Source organism: Eschrichtius robustus, chromosome X (genome assembly GCF_028021215.1).
Source record: "Eschrichtius robustus isolate mEscRob2 chromosome X, mEscRob2.pri, whole genome shotgun sequence".
Classification (NCBI taxonomy): Eukaryota; Metazoa; Chordata; class Mammalia; order Artiodactyla; family Eschrichtiidae; genus Eschrichtius; species Eschrichtius robustus.
In genome coordinates, this window is record NC_090845.1 from 34,143,191 (window position 1) to 34,169,132 (window position 25,942).

Consider the following 25,942-nt stretch of genomic DNA (forward strand, 5'->3'; position numbering starts at 1 on the left):
TATATAACTTTATTCCTGGTTTTGTTGTGTAATATTCATGTTTACATAGGTAAGGATTTTTAAATATTGGTGATTACCTGTAAATGCTTCAATAAGTAAGCATAGATTGATAATCAAGGCAAATAATGATATTAAAAATTTACTGTCCTCCATCTATATATTATGAGAAATTTCAAAAAGATACAGAAGTGGAAAGAATAATACAATGCACAAACTTATACCTTCTATCTTGGTTCTTATAGTAACAATTTGTTACATTTTTTCCTCTCTTTTCTCTCTTACATTTCTTACTATTCAATTTAAAGGTAAATTGTAAATGCTATTTTAACAGTAAATACTTTATATTTCGTAAGAGCATATTAGTCTCCTCCATCATCTAATATCCTGTCCATATTTCAGTTTACCTGTCGCAAGAATATCTTTCCCTCTTGAACTAGGATCTAGTGTAAGCTCAAACAGGGGAATTGGTACTCCTGATGACACTTGCTTGTAATAAAATGTTTTTAAGTTTCAAAAGCTGATATGTTTAACATATTATTTATATATCCCATTACACTAAACCAGTAGGTTTGCTACAGTTAAATTCCATCCAACCGTGTTTATCTTTTTTTCCTTGAAACCAGGGGAGGTGCATTTTTCAGTAAATTTTAGGTGGAAATAAAGGAATTGAGTTATTGCTTGGTTGTATACACTACCTCAGTTTTCACCACATGCCTCTGACATATATTTATAGAAAAGGAATTTGAAGCCAGAGAGGCTAAAATATTTAAACCACATGATTAGTCAGTGGTAGAACTAGAGTTAAAAATCTAAGTTAATATAGTATTATACATTTTTCCAACGAAATGGGTGATTTCTTTTATATATATATGGGGGGAGGAAGAGAAATATTTTTGTCACATTTGCTAAATTGAAAGAACATATGAACTGCAACTTTTCTGGGTTTTTTTCCTTTGCTAAAGTTAATTCTGATATTAATTTGAACTCCTTAAATGTGCATTAACTGATAATGTCAAAACTGATAATGAAGTATCAGAGGGACACCCCGCCTGAGATAAAAAATATTTGCTGTAGATAAACCACATGTATAATAAGGAGGTAACTCTGTTCTAAAATTAAGTGTGTATTTTTTTTCATGGTCGTTTTCAGAGTTTATTGAAGAGCAAGTGCTGTATTCTACAAGGATTGAATGGCTTTGCCAAATTGCAAGTGTTCTTTTTCAAAAGTTATCTGGCAAAATACATTAGTGAAAAAATAATTGACTTCTCAAATGTGTGCCACTCAGTCTGTCATTCTATAAGGGTTGATAATAAATACTACATTATTCACAGTGTAGCTTTTTGATTACTTAAGATCTTCAAGCCTTCATTATATTGTGATGGAGTTTCTAGCTTCTTTCACAATCTCTAAAGAGGTAACTCAGATTAATACATTTCAGACTCAAGTTATTCTAGCAGGTCACACCTTGAGGGTCTGTGTAATAGGACAAGGAAAAAACTTCATTGTACAATAAAGAAGCATGTCTTACATCTGCACTTAGACTCAGTTCATTTCTTTTGACCTTGCCAACACTACAAGTTAGGTTCCCAGTGGTTTGACATGTATTTTGGGATGGATAATAAGCTATGGGTTCTTTAAATAAAATGTACATTTCTATTATTGGGGATTCCAACTCAGATTAAAAAATTCATCCTGATTTCCTTTTATCGATCGATGTGGTCATTGTCTGGGGGAAGAACATTGTGTGAGCGCTAATAAACCCTGTTTACTATGGGCTGTTTCACCAATATTCCCCAAACAGGCATACTGAGAATGGTTAATGTGTATAAGGCAACACGTTAATCACATGAACATCAACCTGGTATACACCTAGCACACAAAGATGCTGACTCAAACAAAAGTACTGATTTTTGTTTCTCTTTCTTGTTTCTTAATTTACACAGCTGATCATACCACCTCACTCCACCAAAGAAATATGTGTAATTTAGAAAAAAGTTTTTGAGGCTAATAAATTTTTTACATGATTACTGACTTATACATGACCTGAAGCAATACTGTGGAAGTATGCTTGACTTTCAAAGATATTAAAGAAAACAGACAAACCAGTAATCCTTCTCATAAAGAAGGGCAAGTATAGTAGAGATATTTTCTTTCACAAAAATAATTTTAACACAGCTGATCTTTTAAATCATTGCTTCATAGCAGGGTCAGGCCTTTCGTCTTAATTCTTGGAGATAACTTAGTTGCTTGCATTTCTGGTGGAAATTACATCTACTCAAGGTAGTCTGGCACATCAGCAGGATAGTGGTCACTTCTCCATCTTAAAAGATTTAGAAAATCCTAGCCTAGAGGCTGAACTCAAAATTCTTTATCAAATACCAAAGAACTCAAACAAGTAAGTAATCCACTCAAACCTTTTTGTCAATCTCTTTAACACTGGGGCTTGATTTCAGTCACTCCAAGCCTCTCCTTCCAAGTTGTAGTAAATCTCCAAGGCTTTATCTCTGGTTAGACTTAAATCAATAACTCATTCTTTTAGCTACTGAGTCCAGACCGCTTCAGCCTTTTCAATGTATTGCCCTAAACTTTGTGATTTTTCTTGCCTTTTCTTTTTTATTTTTTTGCCTTTAATTTTTTTTTTTCCTTTCTATCCCTGAATAATTCAGATCTTCCTCTTCTTTTAATTCATCTAGTTGACATTCTTTGCAGGCAAAACTGGTTTATCCTAAAGTATTAATTGAATGAACTTTTGAAAATGCAGTATATATTATGTATGTGTAGGCATCTAAAGAAGATATTTTTAAGAAGAAAATTTTAGGGCTTACTTTTCTAAGTCTGAGAGTTTGCAATTAGGTTAACCACTAGGGAAAAACTCACATAGGTTTCTGTCCCTCTCTTGATTTCACTGATAAATATATCTGAACTAACACACACAACTAAGTAGCTGATTAATCAAAAATCTAGTATGGTAGTGCTTGTAGGATAAGTTTTAACTATTTCTGAAGATGACTCTTTGCTGAACTTAAGGAAATGGCTATTGTTTATTATTTGTTTCATTTGTTTCCAGTTTGTATCCATGTGAAGAACTCTGCATTGTAAAAAATCTAACTTCAGGCTAAAGTTGTTTGTATAGATTTTGAATCCTGAGATTAATTTGGTTAGGGCATCACAACTGCGAATACCATAAACTCATAATATGCTACCAGAATCTCTCAATGAGATTGTTACTGCATAACAGCATAAGAGGAACAATAGTAAGCAGCAAATGTGATAAACAGGCCTTCTCTGATATCAAACATTATGTTCTGAGATTTTCTCTTGGTTTTCAGTCGTTTCATTTTTATTTTCAAATAGTTGCCATTATTTATTTCATTTATACTTGATGTGGGACTCACTGCATCTAAAGGTCAGAACAGTGAAAATAAAGGAAAAAGAGATAAAATCAGAGTGATTTTATTACCCAGCATGTGTCTATGGTCCTTGCAGCCTGTCTATGGCAGACTCTCTTGATTCTTAGCAAGCTCAAATGCCCTTGAGCTCTACTCAGTGTGCAAGCCAGATCTACTATCTTTTACCTCCACTTGTTTCTTCTTTCAGAAACATTGGAATTGAATCTTTAATGGTTTTACTGTCTCCTTTCAAAGAAGTTTGAGATAAAGATGGACTAAAAATGTTACTTTTTTTTAATGCATATGTTCCCTGGGGTACTTTTTAATTTCCCTCTGTGAACGCAGGTGGATAATTTAAGCAATGCTACCGTAATTGTTGGATACTAGTGTCCAGGAATGGTAGGATATGGTTTAACTTAGAACCTCCAGTATTCCAGGCCACTTGGCCAAACATGAAAACATGACCTTCTTGTTTTTGTAGTTTGGCTTATTTCCAGTGGTTTAAATTAACCTAATTTCTGTCATCCATGATTTATTTTATAAAATAGCCAAAAAGTAAGTAATTTACATAAAACAGTTGTTACTATAATTGAACTCTGACACTTGGTTCCAGGCAGTCAATTACGTGTGATCAAGTTCAGACATCGTAAGTGAAAATACAGTGAACTTATGCTTGTAGACTCTCTAACTAAAAGTAATACAGTCATTTGAAGACATATGCAGATAAAACTTGCCTTTTCATCCTCACTTACTTGAGACAGCATTTTATGAATTTCCTGTCACCACCCATCCTACTTCGGAAACAATCTTAAAGCAAGTTTCCCTCTTTTTATTGGAACTTAAGCTTGGAAACATCTACGTAGTTTGAGAGGTGATAAACCAGGACATTGTTCGCTGGTTTTTGGTTAATGACCTCGTCATTCACCGGTAACGTTAGCAAAGTGTTCGGTGTAGAACAGAGTCTCAAGGGACTTTTATTCTAAATGAATACAAAGGAACATTTTCAAGCAGAGCTTTGCAGGCTTATGAAACACAGATAAGAACAATGGCCACATTGAATCTTCTTCACATAATTTTTGAGCCATTTTTTCATATCATGTGATAAAACATACACTGTACTAGATGATGGGTGTAAATAATATGGCAATAAGTTGTATACACTTCTTTTTAATGGGACTGCAATCTGTGTCTCACCTTCTTTGCCTTCCTGTGATAAATATTTTGGAAACTTCATAGAGCATTTAGTACCCAGTTTGTTAGGCAAATTGATTTTTTAAAAACTCTTGAGCAGAAATGCATGGCTTTCATTAAATTTTCTCTTTTATGTTGCTATCAGTAAGCTTGTGTGTATTGAAATATGTTTAATATTTGAACATTGGCCTTTTGCCTTTTTTTCAGTGTAAAAACACATTGATTTTTTCAATAAAATCAAAAGGAATTTGGAAAAAGAAGGAAAGATGAAAACAGTGCATGTTAAATGTTAACAAAAAACTTATCTGCCAAATTTTTTTTGTGTACTATATTTATTAAGTGGTACAAATAAAAAGTATGTAATTAGGACATACATGTTATGGATGTTTATCTTTATACAGTTTAAAGAATGGATATTCTACATCTCTGGAAGAGGACTATTCCCCCAGCCTCTAGAAATAGAAAGAATGACCACATACCTTCGTCTTCAATCATCTGTTCTTATACCTTTCCAAAATCCCACCAAAGAAGATGTTTTAATCGATATCATGCTAACAGGTAAGTTGTTTTTCTTTTACTTTACATATGTTATTTTGTAATTATTAATCACACTTATTCTATTATAGAGTCCAAGCATTTTAGAGGTAGTGGACACTTCAGGGATCTGTTAGTTCAACAACATCATTTTATTAAAGAGAAAGTATACATGTAAGAGATGAAGTATCATGGCCAAAATCACAAGTCTAAATCACAACTCTAAATCCAACTCTAAAAGCGTAACGTGTAAGAGATGAAGTATCATGGCCAAAATCACAACTCTAAACTCCTGGATCAGAAATTAGGAATCTGTGTACCAAGTCAAGTTCTTCTAATTTTATCTGGAAACCTGAATATGTAAATCAGTAAATTTGTACAATTCTTATGATATTACTCAAATATGCCAATGTTTATTCCTCAAAGTTTATAGAAATTCCAGTGTTCTAATTTTGTTTCCTTTGCCCCTTTTCTATATAAATAGACAGCATATTTGGATTAAATTTTGGCTCCAACCAAGCTTGTTCCTTTTTTCGTGTCATATTGAAGATGCATGTTTTTAAATTCAATTGTGTGAAGTGTTTGATCACTTTGTATTAAATGACCAAATAATGTGGGTCTGAAATAAAAATCAACTCATTATAAGTTTTCTGAAACACATTTTAAATGTAATGTTGAACATTAATAATTTTAACTTTTCATCTATTTTTACTACTTCTACTAAAATTACAACTACTGTGATCCATTTTATAAAGTTCAATTTCAGGGCTAAAAGGAACACACATGTTAAGGGTTTTGATATAAATAACCAATTTACTCTCCTGAATGGTTATCCTATTGCACTTCATGCTGCCATCAGGAGTATATTACAGACATAACTGCCTATTTTCTTGAACCTTGTAAGCCCTGAGTATCAGCATTCTCCTTAATTTCCAGCAGTCTCATTGTGGGAAAATTGTATCTTATCATCATTGCAAATTTTCTATTTTTTATTAATGCTGAAGCTGAACACTATCATTTACCTGTTAGAGTTCTCATCTTTCCTGATCATCTCTTCATGCTTGTGGTATGAAATAAGAAAAATTAAGAACATAATGTCATCTCATGTAAAATTCCCTTATGAATACTTTGGTTATGATGAGAAGGAGAGACATGCTGTTTAGTAAAACTTGACTGCAGGCTCAAGGAAGTCAGTACTTTAATGTGGAAGAGACTTGAGCATATATATAAGCAGAAGGAAGAAGCCAGGGTTGAGAAAGAGTTAAAGCTATAAAGGACATAGGGTTTAACCAGTGGGCCAAGGCTCTGGGAGGACTGGTATCAGAGTTGAGGTAGAAGGAAGAGCTATGAACAGGAGGGGCATTTCTACTTTTGAACAGGTGGAGGTAAGCTAAAACAAATGTCAATGTAGATAAATTGTAGGTAGTAGAGGGGCTTTGGAATTAAGAGCAGTTGGATTTATATTTTCATCTGCTGAGAAAAGGAGATACAGTAAGAGATTTGAAGAGTGGCACAGTGGGTTGAAATAACTGCTGGAGGGAAAGGAAGATGGAACTGACAAAAATCAAATAGAAAAGGTATTGTATTTGGCTGGAATTGGAAACCACAAATTTAGGCAGGCGCCAAGAAAGTATGTGTTTGTAAACTTTGTACCAGTTGTAGGGCTTAGAATTCCTGGTGTGGGAACACACAAGGCTGATTAATGGAACTTTCCAGGGAATGGAATTTTCAAGGCAGCTGCATAGCTATAAGAGTGTTATAAAAGCATATTAGGTCAATATTTTAACATTAAAATAAATTGTGAAATAATTTGTGGCTTCTTGATTTTCTTTAATTGGTAAAAAATTTTTTCTACTATGTAACAGAAAAAAACAGTAAGCTTGATAATTAAAAATGTATTAGTCTTTTGTAGTTTAAAACAGTCTTTTTTAAGTAAACTCACTCTCTCGGGTGAATGTTTAGACTCTTAGGTTCTCCCCCTTCTTCCTTCAACCCATGGAGTCTGGGGAATAAGAAAGACACTGACCTCTGATATCTTTCTCTCTTCCACTTTCTCCATTAGTTTATGAAAAGATTCCTCCTTTCCTTTTCTTGGTGATGGAGTCTCTCTGTCACTCTGTCATAACCTCCTCCTTCTTTCTTTTGTGGACTCTATTTTTTTTTTCTAGCCACCATGTACATGTCTTCTTGTAATCATATTTCTTGGCAGCCTGGCCTCATAATTTGGCCTGAATTGTTGAAGGGCCACAAGGAAATATGACTGACAAGAAGAATAAAAATATTTAACACATATGCCAAATATACTCATTAGAGAAAGTACTACATTAATACCTTCTCATTTAAATATTTGTAAATGTCTTAAAATTATTTCATGGTAGGACGATGGAATACCTTGCTGTCTTTCAAAAGAAGATGTAAATGTTCCTGCAGATGCTACATAATTCACAGAATCCCCTTAGGGAGGTTGATAGGAAGACTCAATATAGCCCCAAGAGAGTGGTTGATGCGTGTGAGAGATCCCACAGTATTTCAGATCCTGCATTCCTCATCTCTCTTTCAGATAGATAGATAGACAGACAGACTTTATAGATATTTAAGATATACAGATGAAGATATCTTTCAAAAGTCACTGTTTTTCCAAGAAGGCAACATTTTTAGAATTGTAAACTCATCATCAAACTTTTATATTGCCCAATTCTCTAACGTCTTTTCTTCTGCTATCTTGGCTGTTTTCATTTTAATCACTTCTCCCAGATATATTGCCCTTTGATATTCAAATAATCTATTTATTATCTTTAATTAAATTCTATTTAATTTTTTAATTCTACTGTGTGTTGTCTATACATTCTTTCAGTTGACCATTATGCAAGGCAAGGTATCAAAAAGATTATATTTGAGGGATCTATTCATATCTGAATCTATGCCAACTTAAAAAAGTAATGAGATAGGGAGGCTAGAGAGGAGATGGCCTAAACACCTGGAGAATACTAGAGATGTGTCCAAAGCACACCATTAATGAGTCCCACGAGGACCAGAATGCTACAGAAAAGCTTTCAAATAGCATAGAAAACTAGGATTTGTTATGCATCCACTATGTACCACACTTAAGCTCTATAAATGTGACTATACCCAATCTTTACAAAATGACTCTTGGAGGTTTTTTCAATGTGGAACCTGAGGCTTAGAAATTTCCTAAAGCCATGCAGTGGGTAAGTGATGGAACAGGTTCTTGAACTCATCTTCTCCAGGACCACCTCACTGTCTTTCTAAGTTGTCTGCTTACAGATGGTGCTTTAAAAGCCCCATACTGGATTAACAGATGCAAACTATTATATATAGAATGGATAAACAACAAGGTCCTACCGTATAGCACAGGGAAGTATATTCAATATCCTGTGATAAGCCATAATGGAAAAGAATATGAAAAAGAATGTATATATACGTATAACTGAATCACTGTGCTGTACAGCAGAAATTAACACAACATTGTAAATCAACTATAGTTCAATAAAATAAATTTTAAAAAATAAATAAAAAAATAAAAGCCCCATACTGATAAGGCTCTAAAGAAAGGCACTTGCCCTTCTTTTTGCTTCCTCCCCCCAGATCTCAGGGAAAGAGGCCTCCCTGCATCCTATCAAAGGACCTCAAGAAATGCCCCTGACTACCACTCCTTTCACATTTTCTCAGCTCTTCGGGACTCTCCTTTCTCTTTTTAACATTGCCATCAGACCCTAGCTCACATATGCTCAGATTTCCCATCTTGGCCGCCTTATTCGGCCAGGACATGTACCCTTCCTCAGCGACTGGTATCCATGGACTCAATTCCCACAACCCTCTCTCGTCAGTAATTATGCCCTCCACCCCAGCCCCCTACTCTTAAGTTTCCTTCCTACTTAGCTGGAAGTAAAAGTGGAAAAAGGGAAGGTAGCTGTGAGTGGGAAGCAAGCATCTGAGTTGAAACATTAGAAACTAGGGCCCAGTGTATACATTAAGAATTTAAGGACCCATCTCCATTATATGTATGTGTGTGCCCTTGTTCATATAACCGTATTCCACACCTGCTACTTTATATGCTTGCTAATGGCAGGGGTTATATTAACTCATAGATTTGCTCCTAACTAAATGAGTATTTCAGTGTTGGCATGTATGTTGATAAAGCAGAAGTTGAATATTCAGTCACTGTTTATTGAGCATCTGTTTTGTGCTGAAAACTGTCATATGCACATTTCAAAGCTACCTCATGTGTGGGATATACGTACACACAAAAATATATACACATTGTATTTTGATTTTGTGTGGTATTCTACTTGTGAAATATCACTGTGGGTTATATACCTAAAAGTTGCATAAATGAATGAAGCAGTAATAGATGTATGCAGAGTAGTTGTTTTGATTATTTCTGTTAAAGTAGCTGTAGTCTTGAGATTATTTGATCTTTTACTTAATACAAATTTAAATGCAATATTAGTGATCTGATTCAAATGTTTAAGTGTAAGTGGATTCTTTTCCAGACATTAGTAGTTTTATTGAAGAGCAAAACAGAATAACAGCAGGGATAAAGGTATGCATACCAGTTAACATATTAGTTTTACAAATATCAACTTCCATTTTGAGGGTTGATAAAATATAAACAAGGTACTATGTTGAATTGTTGTTGACTCAGGTTGATTATGACCATGGTGTTCACTAGTAATATAGTAATAAAGCAAACAATATAACACAGTTACGATAAGTTAATCACACTTACGGGATGTGGAGAGGCAATACCCAGTGCATTTGATTTCACATGTTTGAGTTAGTTTATGAAAATCTTGCCCCTGGTGGTCCTCTGAATCTTATCTGAAGTACCTCCAGAGTTGAATAAATATTTATGTTAAATATGTGGTGATCATTGTACATTGCCAGTCAAGGTGTGCATAGCTTAATACATAAGAGAGAGAAATAGGTGTAAGAAAAAGTCCCACGCTCTCAAAATCTCTCCCAAATTCAGACAGTCAACTATTTAAATATTTGAATTAATAAACATCACTGGGAGATTTGAGATTGGTGGGCAGGAAAGTTGGAGTATCAAATATATAACAGTCTATTTATACCTTAGTTTAATTGGATTATTTGTCTTAGTTTGCTTTGCTCATAACAAAAAGCTAACACTCATACTATGGAAAAGTAGACGTGAAATTACTGTTACAGCCACTTTTCAGACAAGTAATCTGAGACTCAACTTGCTTATAATTGCTTTAATTATTTTTAGATACTGTTTGGGAGCCTTAATATTTGGAATTCCTTTTTTCTCACTTAGTAGCTTTCAAAATTCAGTAAGCAGTAATTGGAAACTTATCAAAATTTAGATTCTCAGGTTCACAGTTATTCTGATTCATTACGTCTGGGGTAAGACCCTACCATCACAAGTTATTCCAATGTAGGTTGTCAGAAGACAGCACTTTCAGAAATATTGCTCTTTACGCAATGGTCTTGAAATATATTTTAATATCATACACCTCAATTAGTAAATATTTTTCAGCATTCACTTCAATGTATGCATATTTACTTGTGAAATATTTACATATAGCATCATCACCTCATATATTTAATGTCAGTAAAGCTTATCTCCTTTCCATGGAGAATTAACTATAATTTATAATGTTTCCCCCACGACCCAGCAGTTCAACTTACACAAATCCCACTTTAAAGATAACAAAATGTGCTTCCATTTAATTAAAGCGATAGGAATTTTTTTTTTGCATTTAGTCTTTAGTCCCCTCCCCACAAGACACAACTTTTTATTTTGAAAAATGTCACACCTACAGAAGATCATAGTACAATGAATAGTCCTATATTTTTCATACAGATTCATCTGTTTCATCAATTGTTAACTTTTGTGGAACTTGCTTTATATCCTATCTCTATCTGTAGATATATAATTTCGTCTCTAAAGTATGTATGGCCTTAGAAAAAGGACTTTCTCCAACATAATTGCAATGCCATTGTCATACACTAAGATTTAACCTAGATACATTAATATTTTTAAAATATTAAATATCCACAGTAAAACTTCTCCAATTGTCCCAAAAATGTTCCTTATAACTTTTAAAAATGTTCTTTTTTCCAGTCTGGGATTCAATCAAGGATTATTCATTTCATTTGGTTTCCAATCTCTTACATCTCATTTAATCTAAAAATTCCCTTCTACCTTGTTTTGTCTTTTATGGTATTGGTATTTTGGAGAGTCCAGGCCAGTTGTCTTGTAGAATATTGCATGTTATGGATTTCTTTTTTTTTTTTCTGTACAAAAACTTCTTTGTCTTTATTTCATATTACATATCTTGGAGGTCATATGATATTAAAAACTACCTAAATATATTTACAGCTCCATAATGTTACACTGCATTGATGTACTTTGATTTATCTTATCTTTGTTTCTTCATTATTCAATTCAGATTAAACATTTTGGTAAGAATATCACATATCGTATACTTCTCATTGCAACACATCCAGAGGCACAAAGTCCCATTATTGGGGATACTAAGTTTAATCACTTGGTTGAGGTTGTGTCTGCCAGATCTTTATATTGTAAAGATTATCTTTTCCCTTTATAACTAATAAATAATTTGGGGGGGTGTGATAATTTGAGACAATGTGAATAACCTCTTCCCTTACAACCCTTCATTTGATGGTTTTGGTATCCTTTCAGATATGCTACCAGTATCAATTATTATGTCCATTATCCTTGCTATTTTTTATTAGCTGAGATTTTTAAATTAAAGAAAAAGCTTTTTCTCTGCTTCTCTCCTCCCCCCAGCTCTTTTTATTTTTAAGTACGAGTACAGATTCATGGATTTGTTTACTCTTTTATATTTCAGCATTTATTGTTTTCAAATCCCCATCACATTATCATATTTAATCACTGAACATTTAATTTATAAAAATGTGAGGGGATATAAATTCAGAAGACACAAGCTGTGTGACCTTGGGTAAGGAACTTTTATTTTTTTGGCTTTTGTATCTCCTAACACTGGGGGAGGTACCAGGTAATCTCTGAGCTTGCTTCTAGCTGATGATTCTATGATTCTTTGACCACTGCATGTGTATCGTTTGATGGCCCACTCTTTATTCAGGGGAGGCTCCTTGATTTCTATCATTATCATTATATTTCTGAGTAATGTCCCTGAGTTTGGAAAAACAAAAACAAAGCCAGATGTTAACAGAAATGACTTTGACACCTACCTCTTCCTTCTCTGGATTTCTCTGTATCCAGATCTCTAGGAGGAACTTGTGGCTCTTATGAGTAATTCAAAAATACTAGAGCTAATATTTGTACAAATCCATAGCTATTATATCAATAGAAAAGAATAATCTCTCACTCCTTTTCCTTTTTCTTCTTGCATTGAAGACTATTGAACTTGTTTGACGCCTTTTTGAATTATAGCAAATTTTTATGGTTTTTGAAAAGACATTCATTCAAAGAGTAGTGCCAGAGGGACTTCCCTGGTGGTTCAGTGGTTAAGACTCTGCGCTTCCACTGCAAGGGGCATGGGTTCTATCCCTGGTGGGGGAAGTTCCACATGACCTACTATGCGGCCAAAAAGGAAAAAAAAAAAAAAAAGAAAAGAGTAGTGCCAGAGCAGACTGGGAAAAGACAGTTCCAGACCTTTTTCTTTTTTATTTCTTTCTATTACTGATTCCCTTATGGTCCAAAGAACACAATCTGTATGATTTAGAGTATTTTAAATTTGTTGAGGTTTGTTTTATGACCCAGTATATGGTCTCTCTTGGTGAATGTCCCATAGGACTTGAAACAAATAAGTATTCTTCTGTTGTTTTATGGAAGGTTTTACATATCTCATTCAAATTCTCAGTTAATTTTGTTATTTGGGTCTTCTGTATCCTTGCTGATTTTCTGACTAGTAGTTTTACCTATCACTTGGTGAGAGGGGGATATTAAATCACACAACTATAATGGTATATTTATTTCTTCTTTCCCCTCTATTGAATTTTGCTTCATGTAAGTTGAGGCTTTGTTATTTGTTATAGACACATTAGTATTATATGTCTTCCTGGTGTATCCATATTTTATAATTATGTATTGCCCCTCTTTGTCTCTAGTAATTTTCTTTTCTCTGAAGTTTGCTTTATATGATAGTAATGTAACCATTTTTGTTTTTTAAAATTAACATTTTCATGGTACATCTTTTATCATCCTTTTTCTTTCAAACTACCTATGTCATTAAATTTGGAGAAGTCTAATTTAGACAGAACATTGTCGGACCATGTTATATATAAATATTTCAACTCTACCTTGGCTAGCTACCCTTTCCCTCAGCCTGCTACCCCAACAAGAGAATTGGAGTGCCGCCTGTTTCTACCAAGCAAGAGATAGAAGATCACCTCCCCTCCCCTTTATTTTTCTGCCCCTCTTAGTTGATCTGGGTTGGAGACTCGTTCAGTGCCTTGTCCAGTATATATGAGAGGCAGTATGGAAACCTGGAAACTCACCACCATGTCGTTCCTCAAGTCCCAAGGTCCCTAAGCAGGCTGCCTTCTTCTTTCATATTTCAGAGTCTCCCCATCCTTGTCTGTTGTGTGTTATGTCTGGCAATTTTTAGTTGTAAGAGGGGGAGCCTAGGAGGAATGGGGCTACTTCATTTTTGTGGATTTTTATTATTATTCTTTTGGACACTCCCTAATTTGGCCAGTGGGACCCTTTACAAGACAATCCCTAAGTCCTTTTGATCGTCTTCGTTAGTTGTTGAATATTTTGTTACTTTCTGGCAGTATAAGATGTTCTAGTTTCACCTAGCACTCAACTTGCTGTAAAACTAGAATTCGGCATTTTTCAATGGTTTGCTATACAGAGACAAGGTATTTAGTGTCCAAGATATGGGCACTAGATGTGCTCATGGCTGCTAGGATGTTCCTTTCAGGGGACAGAACAAAGAAGTATAATTATTAAAATAATTATTAAAAACAATTATCTCATACTGATACCTCCTATTCCAATCCTACACCATAGGGTTCTTCCTCAATTCACCTCACTTTCTCTTCTCCCATGTGAAAAACCTCACTCCCAACACATCAATTCAGTACCCATTTGCTCTATCATACCTATATACCCCTTATATTTTCTAAATTACTATATTCTTAACTACCAAGAAAAAGAGAGAGAGAGAGAAGAAAAGAAAAAGGAACTGAAAACTACTAAATCTAAAGCTATCTTTGCAGTTGATTTTTCCTCCTGGAATATATTATACTACAATAGAACAGTCAGAGAACTATGGCCAAAATATTCTTTAATTAATTCTTTATTCTGTATAGTTTTGTTGTCAATTTATATAAAGATGGATTCTTTAATTTTTAATTTGAATTCAGTTTTAGCTTTGCTTTTTCACCCTTTCTAAATTTATTTTTGAATTTGTAAAACACGTATTGTTCAAAACTCAAAGCTATGTAAAATGTTCTACTTAAAGAAATCCCATTCCCATAACTCAACCATCCACCACTTTCTCAAACAATCATATAGATGACATCATCATTTGATTCTGATTTATCCATACTGTGTTTATTTTTGCAAAAATGAGTATATATGAATAAATGCATATGTACACACATGGTTCTGTTTCATCCTCTATCTTACACAAAGGTAGAATACTGTATAATTTCTTTTGCACCTTGCTAACTCCACCTAATTATATGTCTGGAATCCTAGTAAAATAGTTAATAGACATCTTTCTCATAGATTTTTATGACTTTTTAGTACCTCAGTTTTTTTCCTGCACTATTGTTTATACACAACTAGTCTCCAGTGCATAGATCTTTTCATTATTTCTAATAATTTGCTATACAAATACTGCTATGCAAATAATGCCTTTGTATATTTAAGGTGTATTTCTACAAGTAGTATTGATGGGCAAAATGGTAAATATATATACAATTTTACTGTATGTTACAAAAATCCCCTTCTTAGAAGTTGTAACACTCCCATTCCTTTCCAAGGCATCAGCTGGTATCTAGTTCAATATACTTAAAATTATAAATTTCTGTGCTGACAGAGTTTTTTACTTTTTATACATGGTAGCACTAAAAGCAAGTACATGCTATGTAGCCCATAAGCACGTTTTGAAAAATTGATTGATTTTTGCATATATTAGTTTAAATTATTAACATTGCATAAGTGTATATTTATGCATGTGTAAATATTAACTACTACAATCCATTTTTATGTGGTAGGTTCAAACAGGCTCTCAGTAATATCTTTTATTTGAATAGTTTAAATTAAAATTCCAAGAATTTATGAGTTGATTTTATAATATTTTTGAGTATTATAGAGAAAATCATTAATAGTGTTGAATGTGTTCTTCAAAAATGCCATTTAAATCTCATCTTAAAATGTACTTTGAAAATGATCATCTCAGAAATTTCCCATTAGAAGGAAGTTTTGATTCTATTTCAATCTCCACTGATGTTTTCCCTCTTGAATGTGACATTGAAGTGTAATATCTCTTTATATATATTTTTTGATTAGGTCAGGAGAAGTACAAGCATCTTCTCCTGGCTCCATACCGGGACAGCTTCCTCGAAGAGACTTCTGCCTTCAAGCTTAGTGGTCTGAGTCACACAAAAGGTACAGTATTTCTGCCTTATATTCTGTCATTCTGTATGCTATCGCATTTCAGAGATGATGAAATATATGTCTTGTTGTCTTAATAAATATTTAATGAAAATTAAATGTACAAGTTAAAAATTTTGACACAAATTTTAGTAAGTTGATAGAAAAACATGGAGAGTATAACCTTTACATATAGTCATTATATCTTCACTTTTTTTTTCATTCCTTATCGCATGAATACAACTTGCAAAAAATCTTATCTCTGAGATTGTGAATGGTTGAATGTCATGCCACTTAATACATAACTGTGTGAGTCAAAGAAGATTTTGGAAAATTAAAAATACCTAGTGTGCTAAAGCTGCTCGCACTTATGAAAATAATTCCATCTTTGCAAAGCTGACAATTCCCTGAAAATGTATTATAGGGTGTACATGCATTAGTAATCCCAGCTGCATATTGATGAATAGGAAAAAAAAAAAAATCTAAGGCATAAGAAATAATGAATTTGCTTAAAAATCTAAAGCTCACAAAATATGAATTTGCTTAAAATACTTTTCATTACAAAAAACTAATCATAATAATTATTGTACATATAAAATACAAATTATCTTAACATAATTATTACAAAAATAATAACTAAAATCAGTAACTACTACTAACATTCCAATATAAGTGGGTTCATGACTTTCGTTTATATATACTATAGTCATTTTTTTTAGCATCCTGAACCTCATTAATTTATTTCATTTGATACTCACAACAACTCCATTGTATAGGTGTTATTATTATTATTATTGAATCAAGGAGATTGCAATTCAGAAAAATTAACTTACACAAAATCAAAACAGTTGCTTACTGGCAAAGCCGAACTACCATATGTCTGATTTCAACATCTTTGTTTTCTCTTTCTTTGCAATGTATTAAAAGGAGTATGAACTGCAGTTCACAAAAGAGGAAGTACCGCTGTCCAAATAATGACTGAAAATATGTTCAAAGTCCCTAATATTCAAATAGATCTTGATTTAAATGATAGCCAGCTAAGTTTTCTTTTTCCTTTTTAAAAAAATTTTTCTATTTCAATTAAACTGTGATGAAATTGGAACAAACACTGATTAGTGGAGTATAAATCACTACATAATTTCTGAAAAGCACTTTGTGTAATGTATATAAAGAAACTTAGACATTATCACGTTTTGGACCCAGTAATTCCAATTCCGGTGAGATCTTTACAAGAAATAATCAAAAGATGGATTATTTATCCACAGAGGTGTTTGATATTGAATTATTTATAACAGCAAAAAATTGGAAATCACCTCAATGCCAAATAACAACTTTGTTGTATTTGTAGTAACTATTTATATGTCTGCTTATATTTTAATTTTACTTATCCATTAAATATATGAGACATTTTCTTTTTTTTTCATTTTTTCCATTGATTCTGCACTTTCAAAGCCTTTCTACATTTGAATCAATTGAAACTTCACCTCTATTTTCTTTTTTTCTTCTCCTTTGTTTATAATGGGGAAAGAGTTATAGGTAGGTAGGTATCTTTTTCATTTGTTCCTTTAATTCATCCAGATTTTGCTTTTTTGCTCTGTAATTACAATCTAATTTGATTCCCCCTTAATTAGCAAGATTTCCATCTTTTAATTGAATAATAATTATTATTCTGTTGTTATTTATTTTTGCAATGTGACATCCTATATTCAATCATCTGTACTCTGTTACATAGATCTGTATTTCCGGTCTTGTTCCAGTGCCATATGGTTTAAATCCTACAGGTTTGTGTTTTCTTATTTTATTTCTATTTTCTCATTATCATTTAAATCATTTCTTTCCTTCTATCATCTATTTATCCTTCTGGAAAAAAATTTAGAACAACTTTTTAACAAGTTCTGAAAAGTCCCAGTAAACATTTGATTGAAATTACATTAAACCTATAGACAAATTTGGGAAGAACTACATCTTTACAATATTTAATCTTCTTATCCATGACCACTTATTTCCTCAATATTTTTGAGCACAGTATTTATAAATATTAATAAAGTTCATTTTTCCATGAAAAAAACATAAAGTTTCCAGTGGCAGTACTTTTATTTAAATAATACAAATAATGGGTAAAGGTGGTCAAAAGGTAAATAAATTAATAAAATGGCAGGGAATCATTCACTCTAAACATAGAGTATGGGAATTATGGAAATTATTGTTTCTTTTACCAAAGTCAACAATCTTATTGCATTAGTTTATAAAATTTTCATCTTTGTTTACTAATTTTGGACTACTTATATATTGAAATGACTGCTTATTTTTTGTTTGTTTGTTTCTTTTTAAACTCCTGGTTCTTTATTCTGCAGCAAATGATTTTTAAGATATTTTCAAATTAAAAACTAACTAAATCATCCAGTTAGCAATTATATATAATGTAATTTCTATGCAACACAGAGACCAACATTTTGTGTTCCATTTAAAAATTTTCAAATTTGAAAAATTATAAATGTACTTTCTTTTTTTAAAATTTTGCTGTGTATATTTTAAGGCAATGCCGTTTGGTACATAGATATTTATTTATTTTTTAATATTTATTTATTTATTTGGCTGTGCCAGGTCTTAGTTCAGCATGTGGGATCTTCATTGCCATGTGCGGGGTCTTCGTCGTGGCATGCGGGATCTTTAGGTACGGCATGCGGAATCTTTAGTTGCAGCATGTGGGATCATTAGTTGCAGCATGTGGGATCTTTAGTTGAGGCATGTGAACTCTTAGTTGCGGCATATGGGATCTAGTTCCCTGACCAGGGATCGAACCCGGGCCCCCTGCATTGGGAGAGCAGAGTCTTAGCCACTGGACCATCAGGGAAGTCCCTAAGCATACTTTCTTAACTATAATTTATATTGTTCTTGCTGTCTTCAAATGGTTTTCAAATTTAATGCCGTCTTTGCTTTATTTTTCAACTAGCAATGGACAACCCTGGCTGTGCAGTGGGTTGACAGTTCCAAATATATTCTCTGCTTCTGTATATAATAAAATCTCCAGAGGGGTTTGTTTATTTTCAAGAAATTTGTTATTTGCTCTGGTATTCTTATATGTTATAATATTAGTGTTATGGATATCCCTGATGATTTGGGGAGCATAAACAGTAAGGGTACAACAGAAATGGGATCTCTGTTTCTTACACTGCTATCGACACTTTTAGAGACTTTGGGATTCATTGACCATATTGTAAAAATCGCTTCTAGGGAAAATCTCATATACCATATAAAGCATATGTATCCTTAAAACTAAGTCTTTCTACATCTACACGATCTCAGGTGAATTGATTGAGTGGAGAGGTTCTAAACTTGTATCGTCCAATTTGCCAAGTAATGTGACAGTGCATTCAGTTCAATTCAGTTAAGTGCTAGGCATTAAAGGGAAACCAAGTGATAGCTGGTAAGACTAGTATATATTCCGCAAATGTGAATGCTGCTGCTTCAGTCCATGGTAAGCTGCTCTATGCATCATCCCAGTCACAGCCTGACTTTACCAACATTTGGCTCTATATATGACAAAAGGACATGGATAAAAATAATTTCTGCAAATACTCCTCATATTAACTTCTTTCTGAAATTTTAAGTTCCTTTGCATTTATGAAATCCCTTAATAAAATTGGATGGGTGGGCGGGTGGGTGGATGCATCGCTAGATGGACAGATGGATGGATGGATAGATACTTACATAAATACGTACATACATACATACCAAGACAAGAACTCTAGCCATTGACACTATTTTTTTTACTTTGGAAAAAGATGTTCACATCCATTTCATTCCTCCAAGGAAACATTTTTGTTTTCCTAGAATTTTTCTTCCTTAGAATGAGTTCCGTACTAGGCTACAGATAGCTAAATACTTCATTTTGTTTTTAGTAGTTTCACTGTTATTTTCATTATCTTTCTTTCAAAACTGGTGACAGAAACTAGACAGGAGTTAAAAAAAAAAAAAAAAAAAAAAAGGGTCTTCCTGTCAGCGAAGAATCTTAACCTGCCAGGTTTTCAGTTTGAAGCTCATTCTTGTCTACACATCTAATTAGGTCGAGTAACCAAAAATGAGACAAGAGTATATAGGTGAATTGTGATCTCAGAAGCCATCCTTCTACAACGCTGATACATGTGTAAGAGTTGCAGTGTTCCTTTTCTCTTTTACTAGGAAGTAATCAAATGTCACTGAAGCCAAATCAAGATTAAACTCTTGAGAAAAAAATCTTAGCTGAAACATTTTCCTGGGTCCTCTGACTGTGAAAGTTTAAAAAAAAATGGGGGCGGGTGGATTAGCATTATTATATATCATAGTGTAGCGCTGGAGAGTAAGGTACTAGTTTACAAATCTATATATGTATAAAATTAGATGTAGGACTTTAGTAAAGGAGTCAAGCTGCAGGGATAGGGCATTAGACTTGCAGTGTGAGAATCTGTGTTCTAGTTATGACTGTAATGTGGAAAAGCTGTGTTAGCTTGAGCTGGTTTCTGTACTCTCTAGACCCTGTTTTGGACATCAGAAGAAATGAAAATCAGTTTCACCTGATAGGATATTTTTTGAAGAACAAACGCAGTTGTGCATGTGAAGAAATGTCTAAACACTAAAGGTATATACAAGTATTGTTTATTAGTATTACTTGTATAGGTGACAATAGGTAAACCCAAAGGTGGATTCCTGATTTTCTTCAGTTTTAGATGAAACAAGACCTAGTACACTGCCAGTACATGCCAGGAAATATATTTCTGAAAAATGAACAAAGAAATAAATAGCAGTTATTTTTCTTCTGAAATCCATTTGTTCTTTAGGTGACACAGTTATGAGACAAATGATTTTAATTTTCATCAACTACTCATTGATGAAACAGTCTTGTTACCTTGGTGAATACCTTTTCTAGAAAAGGATATCTTACAGGACAGTAGATATCTATTTCTGTATTTATATCCATATTTTAAGAGTATCCAACTTTGTAGATATCTATATCTATAACTATATTTAAAAAGTAATTCAAACTTGTTCTTCCTTTTGATATCCCTAATCCTTTACGTATTCTATTCATTCAACATTTTAATTTTAAAAAATCAGCAAATTCATATACCACTTTCACAAATTTTGGCATTCCCTTGTATCACCTATATAATAATTTACCTAATTGTATTTTAATAGAAAGCAGTGTCACTTGTCATGAGCAGTAGCAATGTACTCTGTTCCAGGAACTATTTTAAGCACTTTACAAATATTAATTCATTTAGTCTTCACAACAACCCTATGAGATAGATTCTATTATTACCCCTATGTTAGAGATGAGTATACTGAGACGTGTAGGAGTTATATCCAAGATCACACCCACAGTATGTGCTGGAGCTTGTGCTTGAATGTAGGGCTTGGACTCTTACTCAACTACAAAATACTGTTATAAATAGAAGACAGCTTTAAAACGTCAATCAGTAAATAATAAAATAAAAATTTTAAATATCTGTCCAACTTTCACTCAGAAGTATCTTAAATGTCACTGTTGCAAAAAAGGTTTTCCTGGGAAGCAGTCTCTGAGAAGGAGGTGAGCATGCAGGAATTGTATTAGGGAGAAGTGTATGAGGATCAACAGTACTGGGGGAAGAAGAGGATGAAGCAAAACTGAACAGAGGGAGGTGGGGACAAAGGTGTCATTTCACACCCTGGCAAGCACCAAAACTAGGATAGGTCTTCAGAGTTTCCCCAATTTGGGATGAGGAAGCCAGGATTTTATATCTCATTTCCTCACCCACAACCCTCCCACCCCCCATCCCATCAATCCATCATGAAATGTAGTCTAATGCTGGAAAGGAGTTTAACCTTGGTCAGGTGACTCTCTTCGGCTGAAGGCAATTCTCCCAGAAAGTTGATATCTAGGTACTGTATACTGGCAATAATCTTAATAGCTTGGGACATAAAGTCATGAAGATATGTTCCTCTTTTTACTAGAAGCATTATTCAGTTTTCCTGATACTTTTCTCAATAATTTTAAATATGATAAGATATCAGAGTCAAGGTTCATTTTATTCATTATGTGTACCTAATTGTCCTAGCACCGTTTAAAGAAAAAGCCATCCTTTCTTAAATTGCAGTGACACTTTTCTCCTAAATCCATTGGCAGAATGTGTATGAGTCTCTTTCTGTACTCTATTCATTTCTAGTTGTCTATTCATATATTTTTGCACCAATACCATATGTCTTAAATACTATAGCTATATGGCAAGTCTTAACATGTAGTAACGTAAATCCTTCAAATTTTTCCTCTTCTTCAAGATTTTCATAGTTATTCTAGATCCTTTGCACTTTCATAATAATTTCAGAATCAGCTAGTTAATTTCCAAACACACACAGGAACACAGATACACACACATACCCCCGTGAGGACTTCGAATTGTATTGAAACTATACATTGATTTGGGGGCAACTGGCATCTTAGAAATACTGACTTATTGAGTCTTTCAATCCAAGAACATGGTGTTTCTCTCCACCTAATTTACCCAAATGGCTATCTATTTCTTCAAGATTTATTTAAAAGCCCATCTTATCCCTACTGATTTGACATGCCAACATTATCATAGACTGCCATATGTACTTGGGTTCTTTCTGGGTTATCTCTACTATTCTACTGATCTGTCTTTTAGAGCCAAAACTACACTGTTTTAATTAGAGAGGCTTTATAATGTGCTTTAATACGTGGTGAAGATGGCTCTCTCATATTGCTTTTCCTTTCTAAGATTTTATTGGCTGTTCTTCCCTATTTATTTATCTGTAGGAACCTTATAATAAACTTGACTACCTCCAGAGAAAACCTGATAGAATATTTACTGGAATTAAATTTATAATTTAAATTATAACTCTATACATGTAAGAAGAAATGACATTTCTGTGATATTGAATCTTTGTATCAATGTCATTTTATGTATTTTCACTAGTTCAGCAGCTTTGTGCCTTCAAAAACATTTAAATTTCATTTTTTAAATGTTTTTTGCATGTGTTCTAATGGACAAATCATGCTTAAAACCACTTCAGATCACCTTTTAAAAAAGTGATAGTATTAACAATATATCTCATTATTTTTGTGATATTAGAGCAACAGAAAATATACAATTTGTTGTCACATAATATAAGCTACCTTTATGATCATTTATACTTAATATTTTATTACTGATTTTAAGTGTAACAGCTCACTATTATATTTTCTCTTATTGCTTCCCAGATAACAAAAAAGGCTTTGCTTAAAATAACGCTTTACTCAAGAATAGAAAACCTTTAGTCATTTTCATGAGAAAGGGTAATATAATTAAAAGTACTCATATAATGACTGTCATATCGCTTTAGTACTCTTGATATTCCATGATGCAATGGTAAAAGGATTAGCACACTATTCAAAACGTTTTACACAGTGTAAATAATTTCTGTAAGGACTAATGAAATTTTATCTTCAATTTAAAAGAAAATATTTAGAGCCTTAACTTAGATTGTTGTCCACAGAGTAATTGTAATGTTAGGGAATCCTACTTCTGGTTAGACAAAGATTCCTGGCAGAAAAGCACATAGGGACGATACATTTAACTGTGTTGCTCTATTTATATTTTTCTTTAAAACATCAGGCCTTTGTTTTTCCACATAATTTTCTATATCTAATTGAAACTAATCAGATATGATTTTAGTTAGTGTCATTTTTATGTGACTTTTAAAAATGTCAGTATTCTATTTTAGCTTTATTTAAATATAGATATGTAGGTAGACAGGTAAATGTTAGGTAACATCCCCTTCTTTGAAAATTAATGCCTCTGTTGTCAACATGAAGCCATTCAGCTGGCTAATGTAAGAAGTCCATTGGGTTCCATGAAGCAGAACTTTCAGATCTAACATTAATGTTTACATTTGACTTTTTGTAAATTGCATTTTCATAACTTTTGCCAATTTTTAATGATACTACATTGTTTTATATCTGCCATTAAGTTGTAAAACTTTTCCATATCATTAATTTAAAAACTTTTTAATTGAAGCACAGTTGATTTACAATATTGTGTTAGTTACAGTTGTACCAGCAAAGTGATTCAGTTATATATTATATATATTATGTATTATCTTTCTCTGTCTAACTTATTTCACCTAGTGTAATGCCCTTGAGATCCATCCATGTTGTTGCAAATGGCAAGATTTCATTCCTTTTTATGGCTAAATACTATTCCATTGTATATACCACGTTTTCTTTATCCATTCATCAGTGGGCACTTAGGGCATTGTGCTGGGTTCCCTTTTGTCCACATTTTCACCAACACTTGTTATCTCATATCATTTTGATGACAGCCATTCTAACAGGCATGTGGCTATATCTCATTGTGGTTTTGATTTGCATTAGTGATGTTGAACATCTTTCCAGGTACTTATTAGCCATCTGCATGTCTTCTTTGGAAAAATATCCATTCAGATATTCTGCCCATTTGTGATCAGATTGTTTTGGGGTTTGTGTTTTTTGTTTGTTTGTTTGTTTGTTTGCCATTGAGTGTATGGATTCTTTATATATTTTGGATATTAATCCCTTATCAGATATATGATTTGCAAATATTTTCTCCCATACAGTAGGTTGCCATTTCATTTTATTGATGGTTTCCTTTGCTGTACAGAATGTCTTGACTTCTTTTTCTCCAATTCTCAAACTCACTTCAGTGACGATTTAATCTTGACAGTTTGACTGAAATTGCCTTTGTCTAGGAAATCACGACTTTTATGTTTCATTATCTGTAGGTCAGTGCTATGTCCTTATCTTACTTTATCTCTCAGTAGCCTTTGGCGTAGTTGTCTTTTTTTCTCCTTAAAATGTTATATTCACTTGGCTTTAGTTTTCTTCTGATGTCATTGTTCAGTTCCTCTAAATCTTCTTTTCTGTCTCTTACCTGCTATCAGAATTCTAGATGTTGGCTTGATTTAGGGCTTATCCCAGTCTCTTCCCCAGTTATAATATCTTCCTGGACTTTTTTTTTTCAGCCTTGTGTATACCATCTATACATGGCCTCTTAATTTATATCTCCAACTCTAAACTTCCTCCTGAGTTTCAGCTGCATGTTTTCATCTTCACATGGATATCTTACAGGTATCTCTTACTAAATATTATGCTTGATATACCTGTCTCCTCACCCATGCTAGTTTATTCCCCAAATAATTCTTCATCTTAGTCAATGACACCATTATTTATCCAGTTTATCTTTCCAAAAACCTAGGAGTCATACTTGATTTCTTTTATTTTCTCATTGCAAATTTCCAGCCCATGAGTAAATACTGATAGCAAAGCCATAAAAATATATCCCATTTCTGATCACTTTTTAGCACCTCCACCCTAGACTATACCACCCGAACTACTGCAACTGCTTCCTGTATTTCAGTCTTATACCCCATACTCTAATCTGCACACAGAAGACAGAGCGATTTCTGGTAAAACAAAAATTGGGTCGTATCACTATGCTGTTTAAAACCTTCCCATGTTTTCCAGTTCAACATTAGGAGGTGAGGTCAGAAAGGCCCGCCATGACCTGGTCCGTGCTTTTCTTTCTGACCTTACCTTCTCTACTCTTTCCCACCCTTCACTGAGCTACTGACTGCATCAACATTCTGAGCCAATTCCTATTTAAGCTTTTACATTGCTCACACTTCTGGTTGCAACACTCTTACCCAACTTCTTGTTTAACTTTCTCCAAATCCTTGAAGCCTCCACTAAACGTCACTTCTTTAGAGAAGTTTTCTCTGAAAGCACCCTCCACTAATTCTCCCTAAATAATTAACTTGAAATCTATTATGCAGTTATCTATTTATTCTCTTCTTTTTCTCCACTAGAAGTTAAGTTCCATGATGCAAGAGATATTTTCTGTCTCATTTCCTACAGTATCCCCAGCAACTAGAACAGTTCCTTGCTGAATCCATTTAAATACTAATAGTTATTAAGAACTACCATATGCTAAGATCCCATTCTAAGTTCTGTAGATACACAGGGAGCCAAATAGACAAAAATCTCTGCCTTCCTGGGATTTACATGCTCATGGAAAGAGACAGACAATGATCAAATAGGATGGGGGGAGAAATTAGGCAGGGGAAGGGGTTAAAGACAGTCATAGTGTTGGAGGTGCAGTTTTGAATAGGGTGGCTAGAAAAGTCCTTACCGAAGGGAAAAAGTGAATGCATGAATTAACCTGCACTGACG

The 25,942-nt window shown here is 33.4% G+C and overlaps 1 protein-coding gene across 1 annotated transcript in view; it reads left to right on the top strand.

The window, feature by feature from the left end:
- The window catches only part of CFAP47 (cilia and flagella associated protein 47), a 460,447-nt gene that overhangs the window by 346,562 nt on the left and 87,943 nt on the right, over window positions 1-25,942 (top strand). The window contains 3 exon segments of the mRNA XM_068532596.1: window positions 1,944-1,979; window positions 4,982-5,138; window positions 15,637-15,735. Of these exon segments, the coding sequence (XP_068388697.1) occupies window positions 1,944-1,979; window positions 4,982-5,138; window positions 15,637-15,735 (292 nt within the window).